Below are 18,259 nucleotides of genomic sequence, written 5' to 3' on the forward strand. Positions count from 1 at the left end.
GTAGCCGACTCCGGCCAAGGGACGAAGATCAGACGAAGGACCGCTGCCGGCCCAGCAGGTGCAGCGCCAGGGCGAGCAGCCCGAGCAGCAGCAGCAGCCCGAGCAGCCGTAGGAGCGTTCGCGCCGTACAGCCGCAGGGCCGCTGGCTCGTGGACCGCACATACTGTTCCACGACGTCCGTGAAGCGGAATTTGTCTGGCGCGTAGCCAAGCTGGGCGCGGGCCTTGGTGATCTGGAAGGTGTGCGTCACGGCCACGCTGCGCACCTGCGGGGAGAGGCGGGGCAGCCGAGGGGCGAGGCTATGCGGGTGGGACTCGCTCTCCACCTTGTTTTACAAAAAGGAAGAGAGGGCAGAGCTTTCCCTTTGGACGCACAGCAGTTTTAAAGAACGCGTGGGCTGGATCTTCTGCGGTGCAGAAGGTTTCCTTTGTCCCTCCCATCTGCATTTTCCTCGAGGGCGCCGCCTCCAGGAGGCCTTTTCTGCAACTCCCCCAGCCTAACTGAACTTCTCAGCCCCCCAAAAGGGAAGCCCCCCCGCCCCGCAGTTTCCCTTCCCCAGCCTAGCAAGGCGCTGGGACTCAGCAGGCACTTGCACATTCTTGGATATGCTCTAGGAGAACATGACCGCCCTCTCTGTGGCCTGGGTGCTGCTCTCCGGAAAAAACCACCCCCCGCAACGCTCTAGGCTTCTCTGGCCACAGTCCTAGGGCACAGCCTTCTTTCTCCCATCCTGGTTAAGCTTCCCTAAAAGAGGAATTCAATTATACATAAACGATTACTTTCCAGGGTCTGGGCTGCCATTTCTTCCCCTCTGCTGGGGCCCAGGCTTCAAGGGCAGTACTGATAGCTATCTATAACTGAATAGGCACTGTGCTTGGCCTTATCTTATTTAATCCCCTGAGGTGGTACTACCACCATTTCCTCTTTACATTTTTTTCTTTCTTTACATATTTGAAAATTAAAAACAGAGAGGTTAATTGACTTGCCCAGACTCACACAGGTAACTCAGATTTCAGCCCATGCTCTTCCCTGCTATGCTTGGACTGGAAGGATGCCCTCCCGCCTCATGTCTTCCTCTCTGGTTCCTCAGCTGGACCCTGGGAAGGGGTCGGAGAGAGCAGCTCAATTCTCCCATGGCACAGAAACAGCCCCTGGCCAAGCTGCTAGTCTTGGACGCTTGTAGGGGAGAGGGCAATCTTGTCCCTTTTTGCCCCAACTAGTAAGTTCAGGACCTTGGGGGATACAGCTGGGCGCTAGATCAGCAGGGTCCTGGACACAATGCTCTCAGGCTTAGATGTCACCTTCCTTTGGGAAGTCTTAACTTACTCAGAACTGGCTGAGGTGCCCCTTCTGTGTGCTCTGAAGTTCCTCATGGTTTCCTCCAATACAGCCCTTATCGCAGTTGCCCGATTGACAAGCTGTCTTCCCCTTTGGACTGTGAGCTCCTTGAGGTAAGGGCTATGTTTTGCCTTCGCTACTCAGCACAATGCCTGGCACGCTGTGAGCGCTCAAAAAATGTTCAACGAATCAGATTCTGCAACTGGAGGGCTGGTTAGTATACCACAGATTGACCAGCAGAGGGCGCCAGAGCCACAGTGTCCAGAAACCTTCGCTAAAGAGGGATCCCTTACCCCTTGGTTGTACAGGGAAACCTGTTACGTGAAACCAGAGGGAGGGGAGCTAAGTCCCACCCAACCATAATTCAGTAGCACTTCGGCAGCTAAATCTACATGATTTTGATTCCTGAGTCATTTCACAAGTTGATAGTTAAGCTTGAAAGCATTTAGGTCTGGTATGGGTTCAAATGTCAGCTCTGCTACTTAAATACTCATGGGCAGGTCAGCCCTGTGTGTCTCATTTCCTCTGGAAATGGAGATAACTACATAATCTACAATGCAGTGGTGAAAATTAAATGAGATAAGGCACAATGCCTGGCGTATCCTTCACTCAATAGATGGCTGCTATGGTCACTCTCTTTTCCTCTGCTAGTCTGGATGGCCCAAAGGAGAAACCACATGGAAGTCAGACGGCTCTGAGCTTGAGTATGAAGCCAATGGAACCGTGTGACCCTGGACAAGTCACTAACTCCTTCAGTGCTCAGTTTTTCATAAAACATGATCATAATCTCTTACCTTTCCTAATTTAGCAGGACATCAGAGAGAATCAGATGAGAACGTGAACTCAGAGGATTTTGCAAGTAACGCCAAACACGATTTACAATGTACATTAAAACACCCTCTTTTAGGGGTGCTTGGGTGGTTCAGTCCGTTAAGGTTCCACTCTTGACTTTGGTTCAGGTCATGACCTCAGGTCATGGTCTCAGGGGTCATGATCCCAGGGTCATGAGGTCGAGCCCGGAGCAGGGCTCCACACTCAGCGCTGAGTCTGAGAGTTTCTCTCCCTTTCCCTTTGCCCCTCCCCCAAGTTGCACATGCTCTCTCTAGGTAAATAAATAAAATCTTTTTTAAAAAGTCCTTGAGGGGGCGCCTGGGTGGCTCAGTGGGTTAAGCCGCTGCCTTCGGCTCAGGTCATGATCTCAGGGTCCTGGGATCGAGTCCCGCATCGGGCTCTCTGCTCTGCAGGGAGCCTGCTTCCTCCTCTCCCTCTCTCTGCCTGCCTGTCTGCCTGCTTGTGATCTCTGTCTGTCAAATAAATAAATAAAATCCTTAAAAAAAAAAAAAAGTCCTTGAGGCACCTGGGTGGCTCAGTGGGTTAAGCCTCTGCCTTCAGCTCAGGTCATGATCCCAGGGTCCTGGGATGGAGCCCCGCATCGGGCTCTCTGCTCAGCAGGGAGCCTGCCCCCCCCCACCCCCGCCTGCCTCTCTGCCTACTTGTGATCTCTGTCAAATAAATAAATAAAATCTTGGTTTCAATCACTTAAAAAATAGATTAATTAATTAAATAAAAATTTTAAAAATCCTCTTTTAGGGAAGCCTGGGTGGCTCAGTCAGTCAAGCATCTGCCTTCGTCTCAGGTCATGTTCCCAGGGCCTAGGATCAAGTCCCGCATATGGCTCCCTGCTCGGCGGGGAGTCTGCTTCTCCCTGACTCTCCCCCTTCTTCTGCTCTCTCTCTCTCTCAAATAAATACATAAAATCTTAGAAAAAAAAAAAAAAGAATGAAGTGACAGGGATGAAGGACCAGAGCGCGTCACATTTCAGCCCCGGAGAGCACTCAGCCTCAGCAAAAGCGCAGAGGTTGGGATGATTCGAAAGCTGGTGCTAGATTTGGGCCCACCTGGAAGGTTCTGAGACCTCAGACAGCCATCCAGTTATGGCATCAAAGGGGTGCGGGGTGGGGCCGGTGGGGGTGTGGACCGGGAGCTCCCCCAGCAGCGGCCCCCTTACCTCGCTCCGGGTAAGCAGTGGCGGGACGCTACAGATGGGCCTCAGGGCCAGGTGCAAATACTCCATCACTGCAGCTGTGCGGGGAGAGAGGGGCCGATGACCAGGGTGCCTCCCTCTCTGGAAGCTCCCGGAAGGCCCTCGGGGACAAAGCAGTTGGGGGCATTTTTTTGCTTTGCTCCGGGGAGTTGGGGGGAATCTCATCACTTTGCCAAATCCTCCTGTCCTTGGATTCCTTAAAATCGGCTGCTCTCAGCACATGCTGGGGTGCCTTGTTTGGCTGTGAAACGTGTTTCCCGTAAGTTGTCATTAACCTTAAAGGACTGACATTCGAAAATAAATCAGAGCAGATTCAGTTAGCTCAAATCATGCCTCGTCCAGTGCGGTCTCTTGCGGAGGAGAGAGAGAAGTCGGAGCAGTGGTTCTCAATCATGGGAACCACCGGACCACTTAAAAAAAATGCTCACCCCCGCCTTCCTCTTGGTGGTGCTGATGTAGTTGGTCTTGAGCTGAGGCATTTTGATATTTTATAAGCTCCCCAGTGACTCAGATGTACAGCCAAAGCTACGAAATCGGGGGCGATAGCTCGCTGGGAAGTGGAAATGCATATATCATCCTGTAAAACTACCAGAACCCCTGGCTGATCTCTTCCCACCTGGGGGTCAAAGAGCATCCATCACTGTGACCACGCTGGGCATGGGACGTCACCCCGCATGCGGGGCCTTGTGGGCAAAAAAGTCAGCAGATCCCTGCCTTAAATGGCAAGCATCCCAGGGCCTTTAAAATACAACTGATGGGGCGCCTGGGTGGTTCAGTGGGTTAAAGCCTCTGCCTTTGACTCAAGTCATGATCTCAGGGTCCTGGGATCGAGCCCCGCATGGGGCTCTCTGCTCAGTGGGGAGCCTGCTTCCCCCCCCCCGCCTGCCTCTCTGCCTACTTATGATCTGTGTCAAATGAATAAATAAAAATATTTTAAAAAATAAAATAGAACTGATCTATCGCTAAGGTCTTCCAGGAACGCAGTTGCTTGTGATTTGAGGGTCACTGTCCCCTTGGGCTGACAACTCCGTGCCTGGCTCTGCATTCCGGCTGGAAGGAGGCCAACAGAGGTGGTGGCGGGGGGTCGGGGGGTTGGGGAGAGTAGAGACTGACCTGAAGGGTGAGGAAGCGGCTTCCCACACCCCAAAGGCAGCCTTGACTTTGGGGTGACCTTGGGGTACAAGGTGGCCCCAGGGGACTGGCTGATGCCTCCCGCCACAGGCCCCAGGGCCAGGTGTGGACTCAGCCAAGCACAGGTGTGAATTCTGCCTGTCCCGCTTTCTCACTGTGGCCCAATCACACCCACCCTGCAGGGAGGACAGGGTTTATACCCAGCCAGGACGAGGGGGAGGAGGCTGCCGGGCAAGGGCAGGGGCGGCTCGGCGGACCTGGTCCCGAGAGTGATGGTGTCCTGAGATCCTGTGTCCTCAGTGCCTCACTCAGCTCCGCCTACTCCTGGCCTGGGCCTGAAATGAGGCGGTGCCCATGCGCCCGGCACACAGAGGAATTTTACTACACACACTCCTCTCCTTACCTGCGAGGTAAACCCAGGAAGTAGGCACCTGGATCCAGGGCTCGCTGTATCCCAGCTTCTCAAACTGCAAGGAAACATGGCCTGAGATGACAACAGGTCTTCCGTGGGCCAGTGTGAAAATGTCACATGTTCCCTTTACCCTGGGGCGAGCGGAAGTAACTTCTGACGTCTTGCCTGCTCACCCAAGGGGGAAAACACCCTGTGGCCAGCCCCAACCCCGTGCCAGTCTTGAATGGAAAACTTTGATCTAGAAAAGTCAAGTGGGGCTTGAATGCATGGGTCGGTTGTTTTGCTTTTGTTTTGTTTTGAAAGATTATATTTATTTGACAGACAGAGATCACAAGCAGGCAGAGAGGCATTTCAGAGAGAGAGGGGGAAGCAGGCTCCCTGCTGAGCAGAGAGCCAGATGTGGAGCTGGATCCTAGGACTCCGGGATCATGACCTGAGCAAAGGCAGAGGCTTTAACCCACTGAGCCACCCAGGCGCCCATGTTTTCATTTTTCTCACATAGCACATCCCCTCCCCATCCCCCCAGCTACCCCATCCCTCCCACCCCCCACCCTCCCCCAGCAACCCTCAGTTTGTTTCCTGAGATTAAGAGTCTCTTATGGTTCGTCTCCCTCTCTGCTTTCATCTTGTTTCATTTTTCCCTCCTTTCCCCTATGATCCTCTGTCTTGTTTCTCAAATTCCTTATATCAGTGAGATCATATGAAATTGTCTTTCTCTCATTGATTTATTTCGCTTAGCATAATACCCTCTAGTTCCATCCACATCATTGCAAATGGCAAGAGTTTGGGTTTTTTTGATGGCTGCATAGTATTCCATTGTAGATATATACCACATCTTCCTTATCCATTCGTCTGTTGAGGACATCTGGGCTCTTTCCCTAGCTTGGCTACTGTGGACACTGCTGCTATAAACATTGGGGTGCACGTGCCCCTTTGGACCACTACGTTTGTAATTTGGGGTAAATACGCACAGGTCAGGAGCACCTGAGTGGTTCAGTCATTAAGCGGCTGCCTTCAGCTCAGGTCATGATCCCCGGGTCCTGGGATGGAGCCCCACATCGGGCTCCCTGCTCAGCAGGAAGCCTGCTTCTCCCTCTCCCACTTGCCCTGCTTGTGTTCCCAGTCTTGCTGTGTCTCTGCCATATAAATAAATAAAATCTTTAAAAAATATATGCATAGGTCAGTTTTTTGTTTTGTTTTTTTTTAGATTTTATTTATTTATTTGTCAGAGAGAGAGTGAGAGCGAGCACAGGCAGACAGAATGGCAGGCAGAGGCAGAGGGAGAAGCAGGCTTCCTGTGGAGCAAGGAGCCCGATGTGGGACTCGATCCCAGAACGCTGGGATCATGACCTGAGCCAAAGGCAGCTGCTCAACCAACTGAGCCACCCAGGCGTCCCCATAGGTCAGTTTTTAATCTGGGATCATTCACATCATTTAGTGACTACTGACGTCTGCCTACAGCCAGAGGCACTTATCCAGGGCAGCCGCTTTGGAAATCAGTCTGACGGTTTCTCAAGTGGTTTAACAAAAGAACAGTCTGGCAGCTCCTCAAAAGGTTCAGCAGAGAGCTACCACCAGGCCCAGCAATCCCACTCTTGGGTGTACACCCAAGGGAAATGAATACGTACATACACAAAATACATATACATTAACATAACAGCAGCATTAGTCATAGTAACCCCAAAGTAGAAAAAAACCAATTTCTATCAACTGATGAAAGGGTTAACAAGATGTGGTATATCCCTAGAAGGGAATGTTTTCTGGCAAGGAACAGAATGAATACTGATACAATGCAGGCTACACACAGACCGACTTGGGACTTGGAGAACACAATGCCAAAGAACAGAAGCCCAATACATTGTATCACATGGTTCCATTTATAGGACTTGTCCAAAGAGGCAAGTCTACAGAAACAGAGAGTCGGCTAGGGGTTGTGTGGGGGTAGGGGTGAGGGATGGGGTAAAGGCATAATTTGGGGGGGGGGTCATTTTTTGGAGGGTGAGGAACTGTTCTAAAATTGATTATGGTGATGGTTGTACAACTCTGAATATATTAAAAACCATAGAATTATGTGCTTTAAATAGGTGAATCGTACAGTATGTGAATAATATCTCAACAAAGCTCGTTGATCTCGTTATGCCTGAATGTCTCGAGGACAGATCCTCCAGCCCAGGGCTGCTGGTCGACCCTTTCCAGGAAGCGCTGGCCCCAAGAAGGGGTCTGTAGGGTGCTGGATGAGGAGGCCAGGGTTCTCCGAGGGCCCACAGCATAGGAAGCCCCAGGGCCAGCACCTCCCTCTGTGGCTCAGTCTACCTTCTACTTACCCCTTGTGGAGCTCCGTCGGACAGTATGGGGGTCACACAAGCAAACATGCACAGGGCAAGTCCCCATAAATCAGGAATCAGGCTGGGAGGGACTATGGCAAATCAGGGGAGTACAAGGTCCCCTAAAGGGGCAGCTACACCCAGCTCAGGCCAGTTCCAGTGTTGCCCAGTGGACACTATCAGCCAGAGCTGGTTTTTAATGTGAAAGCTTCTGATTTTCAGGACAGAGGAAAGGACGACATGACAAGGAGAGAAGATGTGCAGAATCCCTGACTTCTCACTCGGGGTGGGGGCGGGTGGATGTCTGGGCACCTACCAGTGGGGCCATCCACTCAAAGAGGTTGACGCTCTCCCCATCGTTGATGTAATATGCCTGGCCGCTCTGAGGAGACAAACAGGGAGGGGAACAGTCAGGCACCTGCCCCCCAGCCTGACGCCACCCTTCCAGATGGCTCAGCAGCTGCCCCGATCTCCCCAATTCCCCTGAGCAGCCACTGAGAAGTCATAGCCATTTCCCAGCCCTGGGGACAGACCTGAGCAATTCCCTTTGAATTCGGGGGTCGTCACCCTGACTAGGTGTGTGACCTCCATAGAGTCACTCTTAACTTCTCTGTACCTCAGTTCCTTCATCTGAGAAATGGGAAGAAAACAACAGGATCTCCCTCTTGGGCTGTTGGGAAGATTACATGGGATGGCATATATAAGATTCTTAGTATTTGGTGACCATGACTTTAGGACCAACACCTGTGTCACAGGGTCACTGCAAGGGGCTTTCTGTAAAGACCCTCTCACCCCAAGCTTCCCTGAGCCTACGGTCCTATAGACCATCTTGAGTTGGGGAGAAATGGGTGTGAGCCAGGAGTCCCCTGGGGAGCATGGGGTGCCCTGCCCACAGCCGGCTGGGTGGGGGAAGGGAAGGAGACTCACAGCCACGTAGCCCTTGGCCGCAGTGAGGGCCTCGGCTGCCAGCACGTGGGCCTGCACCAGATTGCGCACGTGCACCCAGTTCATCCGCGTCCTGCGGTCCCCGAATCGGAACACGAATAGCCTCTTCTTGATGTGGCTCTGGAGGGAGTGATAAACACAGACTCAGGCCTGGAGTGACTTTGAGTACTATTTATATGATGATAACTCCCAAATTTCCAGCTCCAGGCAGAACCCTCTTGCCCAAACCCATGTCCGGACATCGCCACGTGGTGGTCACTTGTCCGTGTCCTGGAGCGAGCGCCTGACCTTCCAGCTCCTGCTCGAGTCCACCCCCACCCCCGCTCCCACCTCACTGGACAGCGCTCGCGGCTTAGGCTGGAACCCGGGGGCCTCTATCAGCCTTCCCTTCTCTGCACTCCTTGTCCAACCCACCTGCAAATCTCACTGGCTCCGCGATTTCACTCTGACCAGAACCCAGCTGCTTCCCACCGCTCGGGGCCGCTGCCCCCCTCCTCTCCCTGGAGACCGAAACAGCCTCCGAACCTGTCCTCACTTCCGCCCGTGGTCCCCACGCTTGCTCTCCACACAGCCAGGGGGATCTTCCTGAATCTTCGATCCTGTGTCTCCCCGCTCAGAACCTTCTGCTCGCCCATCCCGCCAAAAGAAGTCTTGACAACGGCCGGAGAGGCCCTTCTGATCTGGCCCAGCTACCTCTGTCTGCTACGAACTCCCCTGCCCACTGAGCTCCAGCCACGCAGGAACCCCTCAGGCTGTGCGCCAGGCTCCTGTCTCAGGGCTTTGCACTGGCTGTTCCCTCCGCCTGGAAGGCTCTCCCTCCCACCTGGCGTGATGCACCTGCCCCCTGCCCGAGGAGGCTCCCCGGCTGCCCGGGCGCCCAGCTCCCATACCCTGCTCCCCCTTTCCGATTTCTTTCCATCGCACCTCACACCTTCACTCTTCAGCGTTTATCACGTTTACTCCCCATCTCCTGTGAGGACAGAAGCCCCTCCAGGGCAGGAATGGTCTGTTTTGCTCACTGATCTGTGTGGCGAAGCCCAGAGCAGCGACCTTTCTCATTCCCGGGTTTGTACCCAAGCTGCCTACTTGGTTTGAACTACATTTCCTCTCCCACCGCATTTCCTTGGTTCGTTCTCTCTTCCCTTTCCACACAGCACAGGCACCATCCTGGACCTCCCCTGTCGGCTCGCTCTGCTGTGCTCCCGTATTCTCGTTCTTTCCTCCGCACAGGTCCGGCCGCACTGGCTCCCTGACTGTGGCGTCTGTCTCCCTGACCAGGCTGGGAGCGATCGGAGGAAAAGGCCCACAGTCCCTCGTAGCTGTACGGCCGGCACCTGACTCTGGAGGGAGGCCTTCTAGAGGAGACCTTGTGGGGACAGCATGGGCTGAGCTCTTGGGCCCCTGGGGAGCCCATAGGCTCCCTCTGCCTCTCCGGGGTCGTAGCTCTGGGACTCCCCGACCTATGCCTAACCCAGGCAGGTGCACACTGAGCCCTTTGTTCCTGGTGAGTCCGGAGGGGTAGGGACATCTCCCAGAACTAAGTCCGAGGCTCACGATGTTGCTCCACAGAGAGACTGCGGGCTGGAAGGGCCCCGATCCATTCCCACAGCAGCCAGGCTCGTCCTGAGCCTCAGGCCCAGGGCCAGGCTGACATACCGCCACTCGGGGCAGGTGCCTCTGCTCTTCGGGCCCATAGATCCCTGGGGGCCGGAGCACACACGTCCGCAGAGTGCCTCCTCCTAGGATACAGGGAGGGGAGGTCAGGGGCCTGGGGAGGGGTGGTCCAGCAGGGAGACACACAGAAATGCTGTCCAGACCTCCTGGTCCTTGCCTGGTTAGCAGGGAACACAGGCCCTTGGGGCTTCCTTATTCAATTAATTATTCTCAGTCATCTGTTAGTCATTTAACAAACACCATTTAGAGGATGCCCAACCTCTACCCCTAGCACTGGGTCCTGGGAACCCAAGGATAACCAAGAGGAGAATCAAGGATAACCAGGAAATGGTCCCTGCCCTCACGATGCTCACAGGCCAGTAACGGAGGTAAGACCTGGGTGTGCGTATGTCCACGGCCCATGAGAGTTCACCCAGCACTCGACAGACGTAATCTCCTTTCACTCCCTTCAGAGTTAATTGTGCCCATTTTACAGTGTACTCCGTCTTCCCTTGGGGGCCCCTCTCTCTCTGCACAAGGTCTTAGGGGGCTGTCAGTCTGGATGCACCAGAAGTGTCACCGTCCCTTGAGGTGGTGGCCATGGGACCCAAGCTAGGCCAAGGACGTATTCACACCCAAGAACGGGACTCAGCATCACCGACACTGGGATCTGAAATCCTACGAGTGGGTTCATCCTGAAGAGACTGGTCGCCACCTCCTGCTGCCCAGTCCCTGGGGCTGCCCCGACCCTATCCTTTCCGAGCCCTGGTGGTCATTTTTTCTGGAAGTATATTTCCCAAAAACAATCCCACATCCTTCTACTACAAGTTCCTTTTCCCAGCAACTCAGCCAGGGCCAGTGTCATTGGTCATAACCAAACACCCTGACTGCCTCCCCGCCAACATCCCCACTTTACCATGAGGCCGATATAGTGGGTTGAGGGGTGGCCCCCGAAAAAGATAGGTCCATGTCCCGGAACCTGCGGATATGACCGTATTTGGACGCATATCTTTGCAGATATAATGAAGGATCTCAAAATGAGATCATTTTGGATTATCCGGTGAGCCCCAAATCCAACATCTTTGTAAGAGACTCACAGAGAAGACACATGTGTACCCTAAGAATGTGGGGGGCCACCATAAGCTGCTGAGACCAGGAGAGTCTCCCCTAGAGCCTTTGGAGGGAGAGCAGCCCAGCTTGATCTCAGACACCTGGCTGTGCACTGAGAACCACGAGAGAAGACATTTCAGTTTCAAGCTACCACGTTTGCCGTCAATTGTCCCATTTGCCCTGAGCTGAGCTCGGCAATCCTGGGCTCCGCGTCAGAGACCGGGGCCCTCCACGCTGAGTTAGAGGCAGAATCTCAGGGACCTGCTTGTGTTCGCAGGGACTGGAAATCATCCAGGGTGACCATGGCTGGACTCCTGGAAGGCAGGTATCAGGTGAGCTTTTCGGTAAACAGTCTGCGGCTAATTTTAAACTCTGGGCCCCCTGGGCGTGACGGGGGGGAGGTCTGGTTGCAGTGGACATTGGCCGGCGGGGCGCTGGGCCGTGAAGTCAAGGAGGGGCGGAGCCCAGGGTATCCATGACTCCTGAGCACGGAAAGCGGGGGATGCTCATATAAATAATTCTTGGCCAAAGGATTAAGTGTCTGTTTTGCAGGCTGCTGGTCCGGCCAGGGAAGGCCCCAGGCAGAGAAGAGAATTCAACCACATAGTGTCAACCCCCTGGGAAAACCCAGCTGGATGTATGTTTGCACTGGGGTCAGGGGTCAAGGCCTGACAGGTCCAGGGTGCCAGGGCAGGATGGGGAAGATTTTAGGGAAAAGAACCCACGCTCGATGGCTTCCTGAGCTGTGGCAACAGTGAAGCAGGATAGTTCAGCTCCAGGCTCTAGTGTTAGATTAGACCCTCCTGGTATGGGGGGGGGGGGCGGGGGGGATTCAAATCCCACCTCTGCCACCTAAAAGCTCCAGGACCTTCAGGACGTCTGTTCACCCCGCAGCCCCGGCCTCCCCTTTATAAATCCACAGATCATCATTGCAAACATCCGCCGCTCTTCAAATCTACCTGGCTCCTGAGTTTTTATACTTTAGATAGTAAGAGAAACCACGTTTCCTGATTGTTTTTCATTTCTGGGTTTTGGAAAGCGAATAGTGATAATCTGGACAGCACGGAATTTTTCTGGATCAGTCTGGCTCCTGAGTTTGGAAAGCAGGGGACCCCTCAGGTTCTTAGTTCACGCAGAGGATGTGAAGCGTTACTGAGAACTCTGCACATAAAATGAGCATGTATATATACGCATGCTTAGCAAAATAAGTCAATCGGAGAAAGACAACTATCATATGATCTTCCTGATATGAGGAAGTGGAGATGCAACATGGGTTAAGGGGGTAGGAAAAGAATAAATGAAACAAGATGGGATTGGGAGGGAGACAAACCATAAGTGACTCTTAATCTCACAAAACAAACTGAGGGTTGCTGGGGGGCGGGGGGTTGGGAGAAGGGGGGTGGGGTTATGGACATTGGGGAGGGTATGTGCTATGGTGAGTGCTGTGAAGTGTGCAAACCTGGCGATTCACAGACCTGTACCCCTGGGGATAAAAATATATTATATGTTTATAAAAAAATTTTAAAAAATGAGCATGTAAAACAGGGCCAGGAAGTGCTTGGCAAATGCAAACTGTCCATATTCCTTTTTTTTTTTTCCTTTTTAAACAGTGCCTGTTATTATTTTATTCTCATACCAGCTCTTCGAGGTGGATTCTATTATCAGCCCCATTTTGTTACAGGTGAGGAGCCTGAGGCGTGGAAAAAAGCATATTGCCCAAGATCACATTACAAAGGTAGGAGGTGGTGGGGCCTGGATTTGAACTCACCTCGGCCTGAGCCACGGTGTGGGAACAGCCACTGTGTCAAACTGACACCTGTCTATGTTCTTTTCTTGTTTTTAAGATTTTTTAAAGCGTGCCATGGTGGGGGGGGGCAGAGAGAGAGAGAGAGAATCCTGACGCAGACTCCCCACTGAGCAGGGAGCCCAGCGCAGGGCTCAGGGCCAGGACCCTGAGATCGGGACCTGAGCCAAAGTCAAGAGTCCGCTGCTTAACTGCCTGAGCCGCCCAGAGGCTCACCCATCCCCCTTCTAGCATTGCTTCTCTGTGACCACAGGAGGGCGCCGCAGCCCTATCATCCAGTAATTATTGACCTTGGAGCCTTAGAGCTCTCCTTTGCCTGGGCCTTCCTTCCGCGGTGCTCTGCCTCATCCCATATTCAGGATTCTGCACTCTGTTAACCCAAAGAGCAAATGTAAACTGGATCCTCTCCTACGCGGCAGAATAAAGACCCACTTCTCTCTGGCCTCTTCCCTCGCTCAAGACGGTGAGTAACAGGAGGGCAGAGACCGGACCGGACTTTCTCAGGACTGTATCCCCAGTTGGGGGATGGGCACACGGCAGGGGCTCAGCATCTGTGGAGTGATGAGTGACGAAGGTCCTGGGAGCTGTCCTTTCCAAGAAAAGTGAGCCTGAGAGACACAGAAGCTAAAAGCCGGACTCCCCCATGCACTCTGGGGGCGGCGGCAGGGCCCCACGGTACTCACCTGGGAGAGGAGTTCCGTTGGCCATGAGGGTCAGCTGGTCGGCGATGGCTTTGGTTCGCGAGTAGTGGTCCATGTGCTGCCGGAGGACAGGGACAAGAGAGCCACCGGGCAGGGTTCGGCGCCCCTGCTGGCCCCGGGCCCGCCCCTCTGCTTCAGACCACACAGGGGTGGGATTCTGGGGACTCCCCCTGGGAAATGGCCAAGTCCCGAGCCCCAGTGCCATTCCTCTCCCCGAGGGTAGGAGCCACAGGAGCAGAGTGTGGAGCAGTAACAACACTTGGGGAGGCTCCTGCCGGCCCCCAGGGCCTGCTCTGGGATGCGGGCAGATGCTGCACGTGGCCTGAATAGACTTCCGTGTAGTTCTTTAGCGCTCGGGGCTTTCCCCATAATATCCCATTTCCTGCTCACCGCACCCCCATGGGGCAGAGTGGTCAGGCCCAGCTAAAGAAACAGAGGCTCAGAGGAAAGTGACTTGGGCAGAATCCCACAGGTCGAATGTGGCTGGGCTGGCTGAAGGCCAGGTCTGTGTGATTTCAAAACCCCTGCTGCTGGCGTGACCCGCGGAAACAGGAGATGCGTTGTGCTACTCACTTTTGGGGACCCCTTCTTCATGGGACTCACCCTGAGTTGTGAGGTTGACCCCTGTTTTCTACCCATCCCGACCCTGTGGCCTGGTGAGGGGGGGCGGTCCCAGGCCCTGTGGCCCCGCCCACCTCTCCTGGAAGCTAGGTACCTTCTCCAGTGGGAAATATGGCACAGAGTCCTCATCACCCTGTTCTATGGGCTTCCCGCCGAAAACGACGTTGACGGTGCTGGTGTAGATAAGCCTCGGGACCCGCCGACGGACACAAACTGCAATGACAGGACCCAGGGCAACACACACACACACACACACACACACACACAAAGCCCATGTGAGTGGGAGTTTTCTGAGGAGCTGGGACCCCGTCTTGGACACACATCCCGGCCCTGGGGTCCGCCCAGAGTCCAGAGGCGCTCAGGAGGGAAGGGGTGTGGGTCACGTCCCTGCTCTGTGGGGCCCCAGGGGCCAGGCTGGCTCACTCCTTCTCTGGGGGGCCGTAGCCCCTAAGCTACCTTTCTGGGGACAAGTCCGCAGAAAGTCTCACTCGAAGGGGACACACACAAAAAAGACACTCTAGAATCAGAGAGAAAAACAGGATGAGGCAAGACATGCCCAGAGGCCGCAGCTGTGGGTCTTGTATTTTGGGGCTTCATTGACTTTTCTAATCCCAAATCCCTGAAACGCAAACCCTGTGCTGCCTGTGTCCCCAGACATGCTGTGGCCATGCCGACCCACCCCACATGGAGGCCTGGGCAGGTCCACAGTACAGTGAAGATGTGCTGCCCACAGGCCCTCCGCTGGCGTGGGCAAGGGGAGGGGAGGAGGGTCCCCCCTCTGTCCCCCTGCCCTGTCCCCAGAGCTGGGCCTGGCAGGAAAGGGGACAGAGGCAGGAAACACACAGCAGGTCACACTGAGCTCTGAGTGCCTACCACTGATCACCAGTTTGGTGCCTCCAACATTGATAGACTCAATCTGCTCTTTTTGCAACTAAAAGACAAGAGGGAGGTAGGAGAGTCGTGGTATCGCTCAGGCCTGGTCGTGGAAGGCAGTAAGGCTGGGCTTCGGGTGGGGCCAGGCGGGGATGCAGACTGTCCGGTCTGGGCTCAGGAGCAAGGGTCTGAGAGGCCCGCAGGCAGTGCAGGAGCCCTGGGCCCCAGGGCCCAGCTCTGCCACCCCCCCACCCCACCCCCCGGGAGGCCAGCACACAGCTCCATCTCCCACCTGGCCCTCAGCTCCCCAGCCTGCAAAGGTAGGGCAGACCCCCTTGGGCAGTCGGTAGGAGTGAATACACCCACGGGAGGACCTGGGACCCTGGGACGGTGTGTGACACAGAAAAGGGACCCAAAATGTGTGGGGTCATTTCCTCACTCTGGAAGTCTGGGTTTCCTTGGCTGTTGGACAGGGGTGACACTGTCCCTGCTCTAGCGAGGTCGGGGTGCGGAGTGAAAATAAAAACACCCTGTCTACACAGAGCAAGCTGCTTGTGTTCCCCGGGACGGGGCGAAGCCTTTACACCTCCCTTAATTCTCACAATGAACAGGAGGTGGGTTCTGTCTCAATTTTTAGACTATGAGTTTTTTTATTTAATAAGTAATAGAATCAGAAAGTTAAAAATAGTTCAAATAGGGGCATCTGGGTGGCTCTGTCGGTTAGGGGACTGACTCTTGGTTTCAGCTCAGGTCATGATCTCAGGGTGTTGGGGTGGGGCCCAGGCTTGGGCTCTGTGCCTAGCACATAACTTGCTTGAGATTCTCTCTCTCTCCCTCTCTGCTCCTCTCCCTCTGCCCTCGTTCTCTCTCAATAAATAACTAAAAAAAATTAAATTAAATAAATAGAATATTTTTAAAAAACCCTCAAACAGTGAAAAAGGTGTACAGAAAAAAGGAAATTTCCTTCCCACTCCTGATTCCCAGCCTTCCTCCAACCCCCTAGCAGAGGCAACCACTGTTACAGTCCGGGTATTTCTAGAGAAATCTATACTTATGAATATCAGCACACAAATACAAATGAGCGTGTAAATATTTATCCTAGTTTCTTCCTTTTTTAAAAATACAAACAGGAGGATACCAAACACTGTTTTTGTGCCATGGAAATTATTCTGTTATCAGCACATTCTGATAGAACTTCAATGTGCAGATACCTTAGAATTTATTTAAATAGTCCTTAACTGACTGGCATTTACGTTACATCCTGTGTTTTGTTATTATGAACAAAGCTGCCAATGTAGGCGTAGTGTGATTTCGGAGCCTGAGGGTATCTCTGTATGTTCTGACAGGCCCCCTCACAGTGAGGAGGTTCTGACGTGAAAACCAGTACAGACGAGGACACAGAGGCTGAGAGAGGTTAAGTTAACTCACCCTAGGTCCCACAGCTAGAAAGTGACAGAACTAGCACTTGGCCCCATGGATGCAAAATGCGGGCAGGGTTTCGTGTAAGTCCTTCCTGGATCAGGTGTCCCCCATCCAAGTAGTAACCAGGCCCCACCCTGCTTAGCTTCCGAGATCCGCCGAGATCAGGTGCGCTCAGGGTGGTTTGGCCATAGACTTTTCTGGTTTAGGTGAAGGGTGATAACAAACATGCGGCATGGTGGCAGACGGGGTCGGGGGGCATGTATGTGGGAAGAACCAGGATCTGAAGCCTGATCTAACTCCAGCTGCTGTATGCGGGGGCGGGGCTCACCTTCTCAGCACCGGACATTCCATAGGACGCCACGTGGAAGACACAGTCCACCCCTTCGAAGGCACGGTACAGGGCTTCTTCATCGCGGACATCCGCCTGAAACAGAGAAGGAAGAGACGGGGACCGGAGGTTTGGGTCCAAGGCAGAGATACCACTGTGCACCTTGCCAGGTCCCAGCCCTGGTCCCCTGACCCCACCCTGGCCAAGCTCCTGTAGGAGAGGCTGTGGGGGGCAGGAGGTACTAGATGATTCTACAGAGTGTCACTGGCTTCAGCGTCCTGGCCCCATGTATCAAGCTAAGTCGCAGGGGCTATGCTGGCTGTTTTAAGCGCACTGTCTCACTGACTCCCCATCGACCTTCGTGAAGCCTTCCTTCCCTGGATGAGGACACGGAAGCTCCGAGATGTGGAGCCTTGTGGCCATGGTCGCCCGGCTTCAACAGTCCCACTCCAAGAGCCTGTGCTTTTCACTGGCCTCCCATCAGACGCTGTCCCCACACCTCCACCATGAGCCTGGGCCCCCCACCCGTTCCCCGAGATGCTCATCACTGCACCTGGATGAACTCGGTCCCCGGAGACAGCTCCCACTGCGGTCTGCGGAGGTCGAGCAGTAGGACAGAACTGCCACTCTTGGCCAGGCTGGAACCCAGGCTAAAGCCCAGGTAGCCTCCTCCTCCGGTCACCAGAACCTTCTGCCGAGGGGCCTGCATGTGTGTGGCCTGAGTCTTTAGCTGTGGGGCTGATGTAGTGGCTGTCTCTGGCTCACTGGGTTTGGGCCCAGTTCCAGACCCCCTTCTGGGCCGAGGCTCTACCCCTGGTCCAGGTAATGGTGCAGCTGCTGCCCTAGGTACCGGCCCAGGGACTGACCCAGCTCCTGCCCCAGGCCCCAGACCCGGCCCAGGTCCTAATGTAGTACCAGGCCCTGGCCCAGGTCTGGACCCAGCACCAAGCTCTGGTCCAGTTTCCAGAACCACACCATGTCTTGGCCCATGTCCGGACCCAGCACCAAGCCCTGGTCCAGGTTCTGGAGACACACCAGGCCCTGGTCCAGTTTCCAGAACCACACCAGGCCCTGGCCCATGTCCAGACACAGCACCAAGCCCTGGTGCAGGTTCTAGAATCACACCAGGCCTCGGCCCAGGTCCTGACATAGCACCAGGCCCCAGAACAGTAGCAGGCTCTGCTCTAGATCCTGAAGCAGTACCTGGCCCGGGCCCAGGCCCTGACTCCGACCCCAGGCCTGAGACTCCTCCCCAGGCCTGGCAGACAGGGCAGCCCTCACCCTGGCCTGCAGCTCTGCAGGCCTCCGGGGAGGAAGCTGCTGGGTTGGCCTTCATCCTCTCCTGAGCCGTGCAGACCGAGGGATCTGTCCACCTGTAGAGAAAAACAAAAGAAAGGATATTCTTGAGTTGTCTCAAGTCATGTGGAGTAGCAGGCTAAGGGGAACTCCTGGTGGGGCTCAGAGACACTCTGACTTTCCAGGGAAACTGCCCCTTTCAGAATTTTGAGAACTTTCAAGGTGCTGCTGCCTCCCTTAGAAAGAGTCAGAGACAA

General features: G+C 54.3%; 1 protein-coding gene across 1 annotated transcript; it reads right to left on the reverse strand.

Moving 5' to 3' along the window:
• On the reverse strand, positions 1 to 18,042 carry SDR42E2 (short chain dehydrogenase/reductase family 42E, member 2). Its single transcript, XM_044233018.1, has 12 exons — positions 17,988 to 18,042; positions 17,260 to 17,444; positions 16,707 to 16,802; positions 14,957 to 15,014; positions 14,178 to 14,296; positions 13,445 to 13,520; positions 9,851 to 9,933; positions 8,177 to 8,314; positions 7,566 to 7,631; positions 4,917 to 4,980; positions 3,347 to 3,420; positions 1 to 265 (listed from the first exon to the last, which is right to left on the reverse strand). Exons 1-12 carry the CDS (start codon positions 18,040 to 18,042, stop codon positions 29 to 31), a joined length of 1,251 nt encoding a protein of 416 aa, XP_044088953.1. The 3' UTR covers positions 1 to 28.
• Positions 18,043 to 18,259: the final 217 nt, after the last annotated feature.

Source organism: Neovison vison, chromosome 14 (genome assembly GCF_020171115.1).
Source record: "Neovison vison isolate M4711 chromosome 14, ASM_NN_V1, whole genome shotgun sequence".
Lineage (NCBI taxonomy): Eukaryota > Metazoa > Chordata > Mammalia > Carnivora > Mustelidae > Neogale > Neogale vison.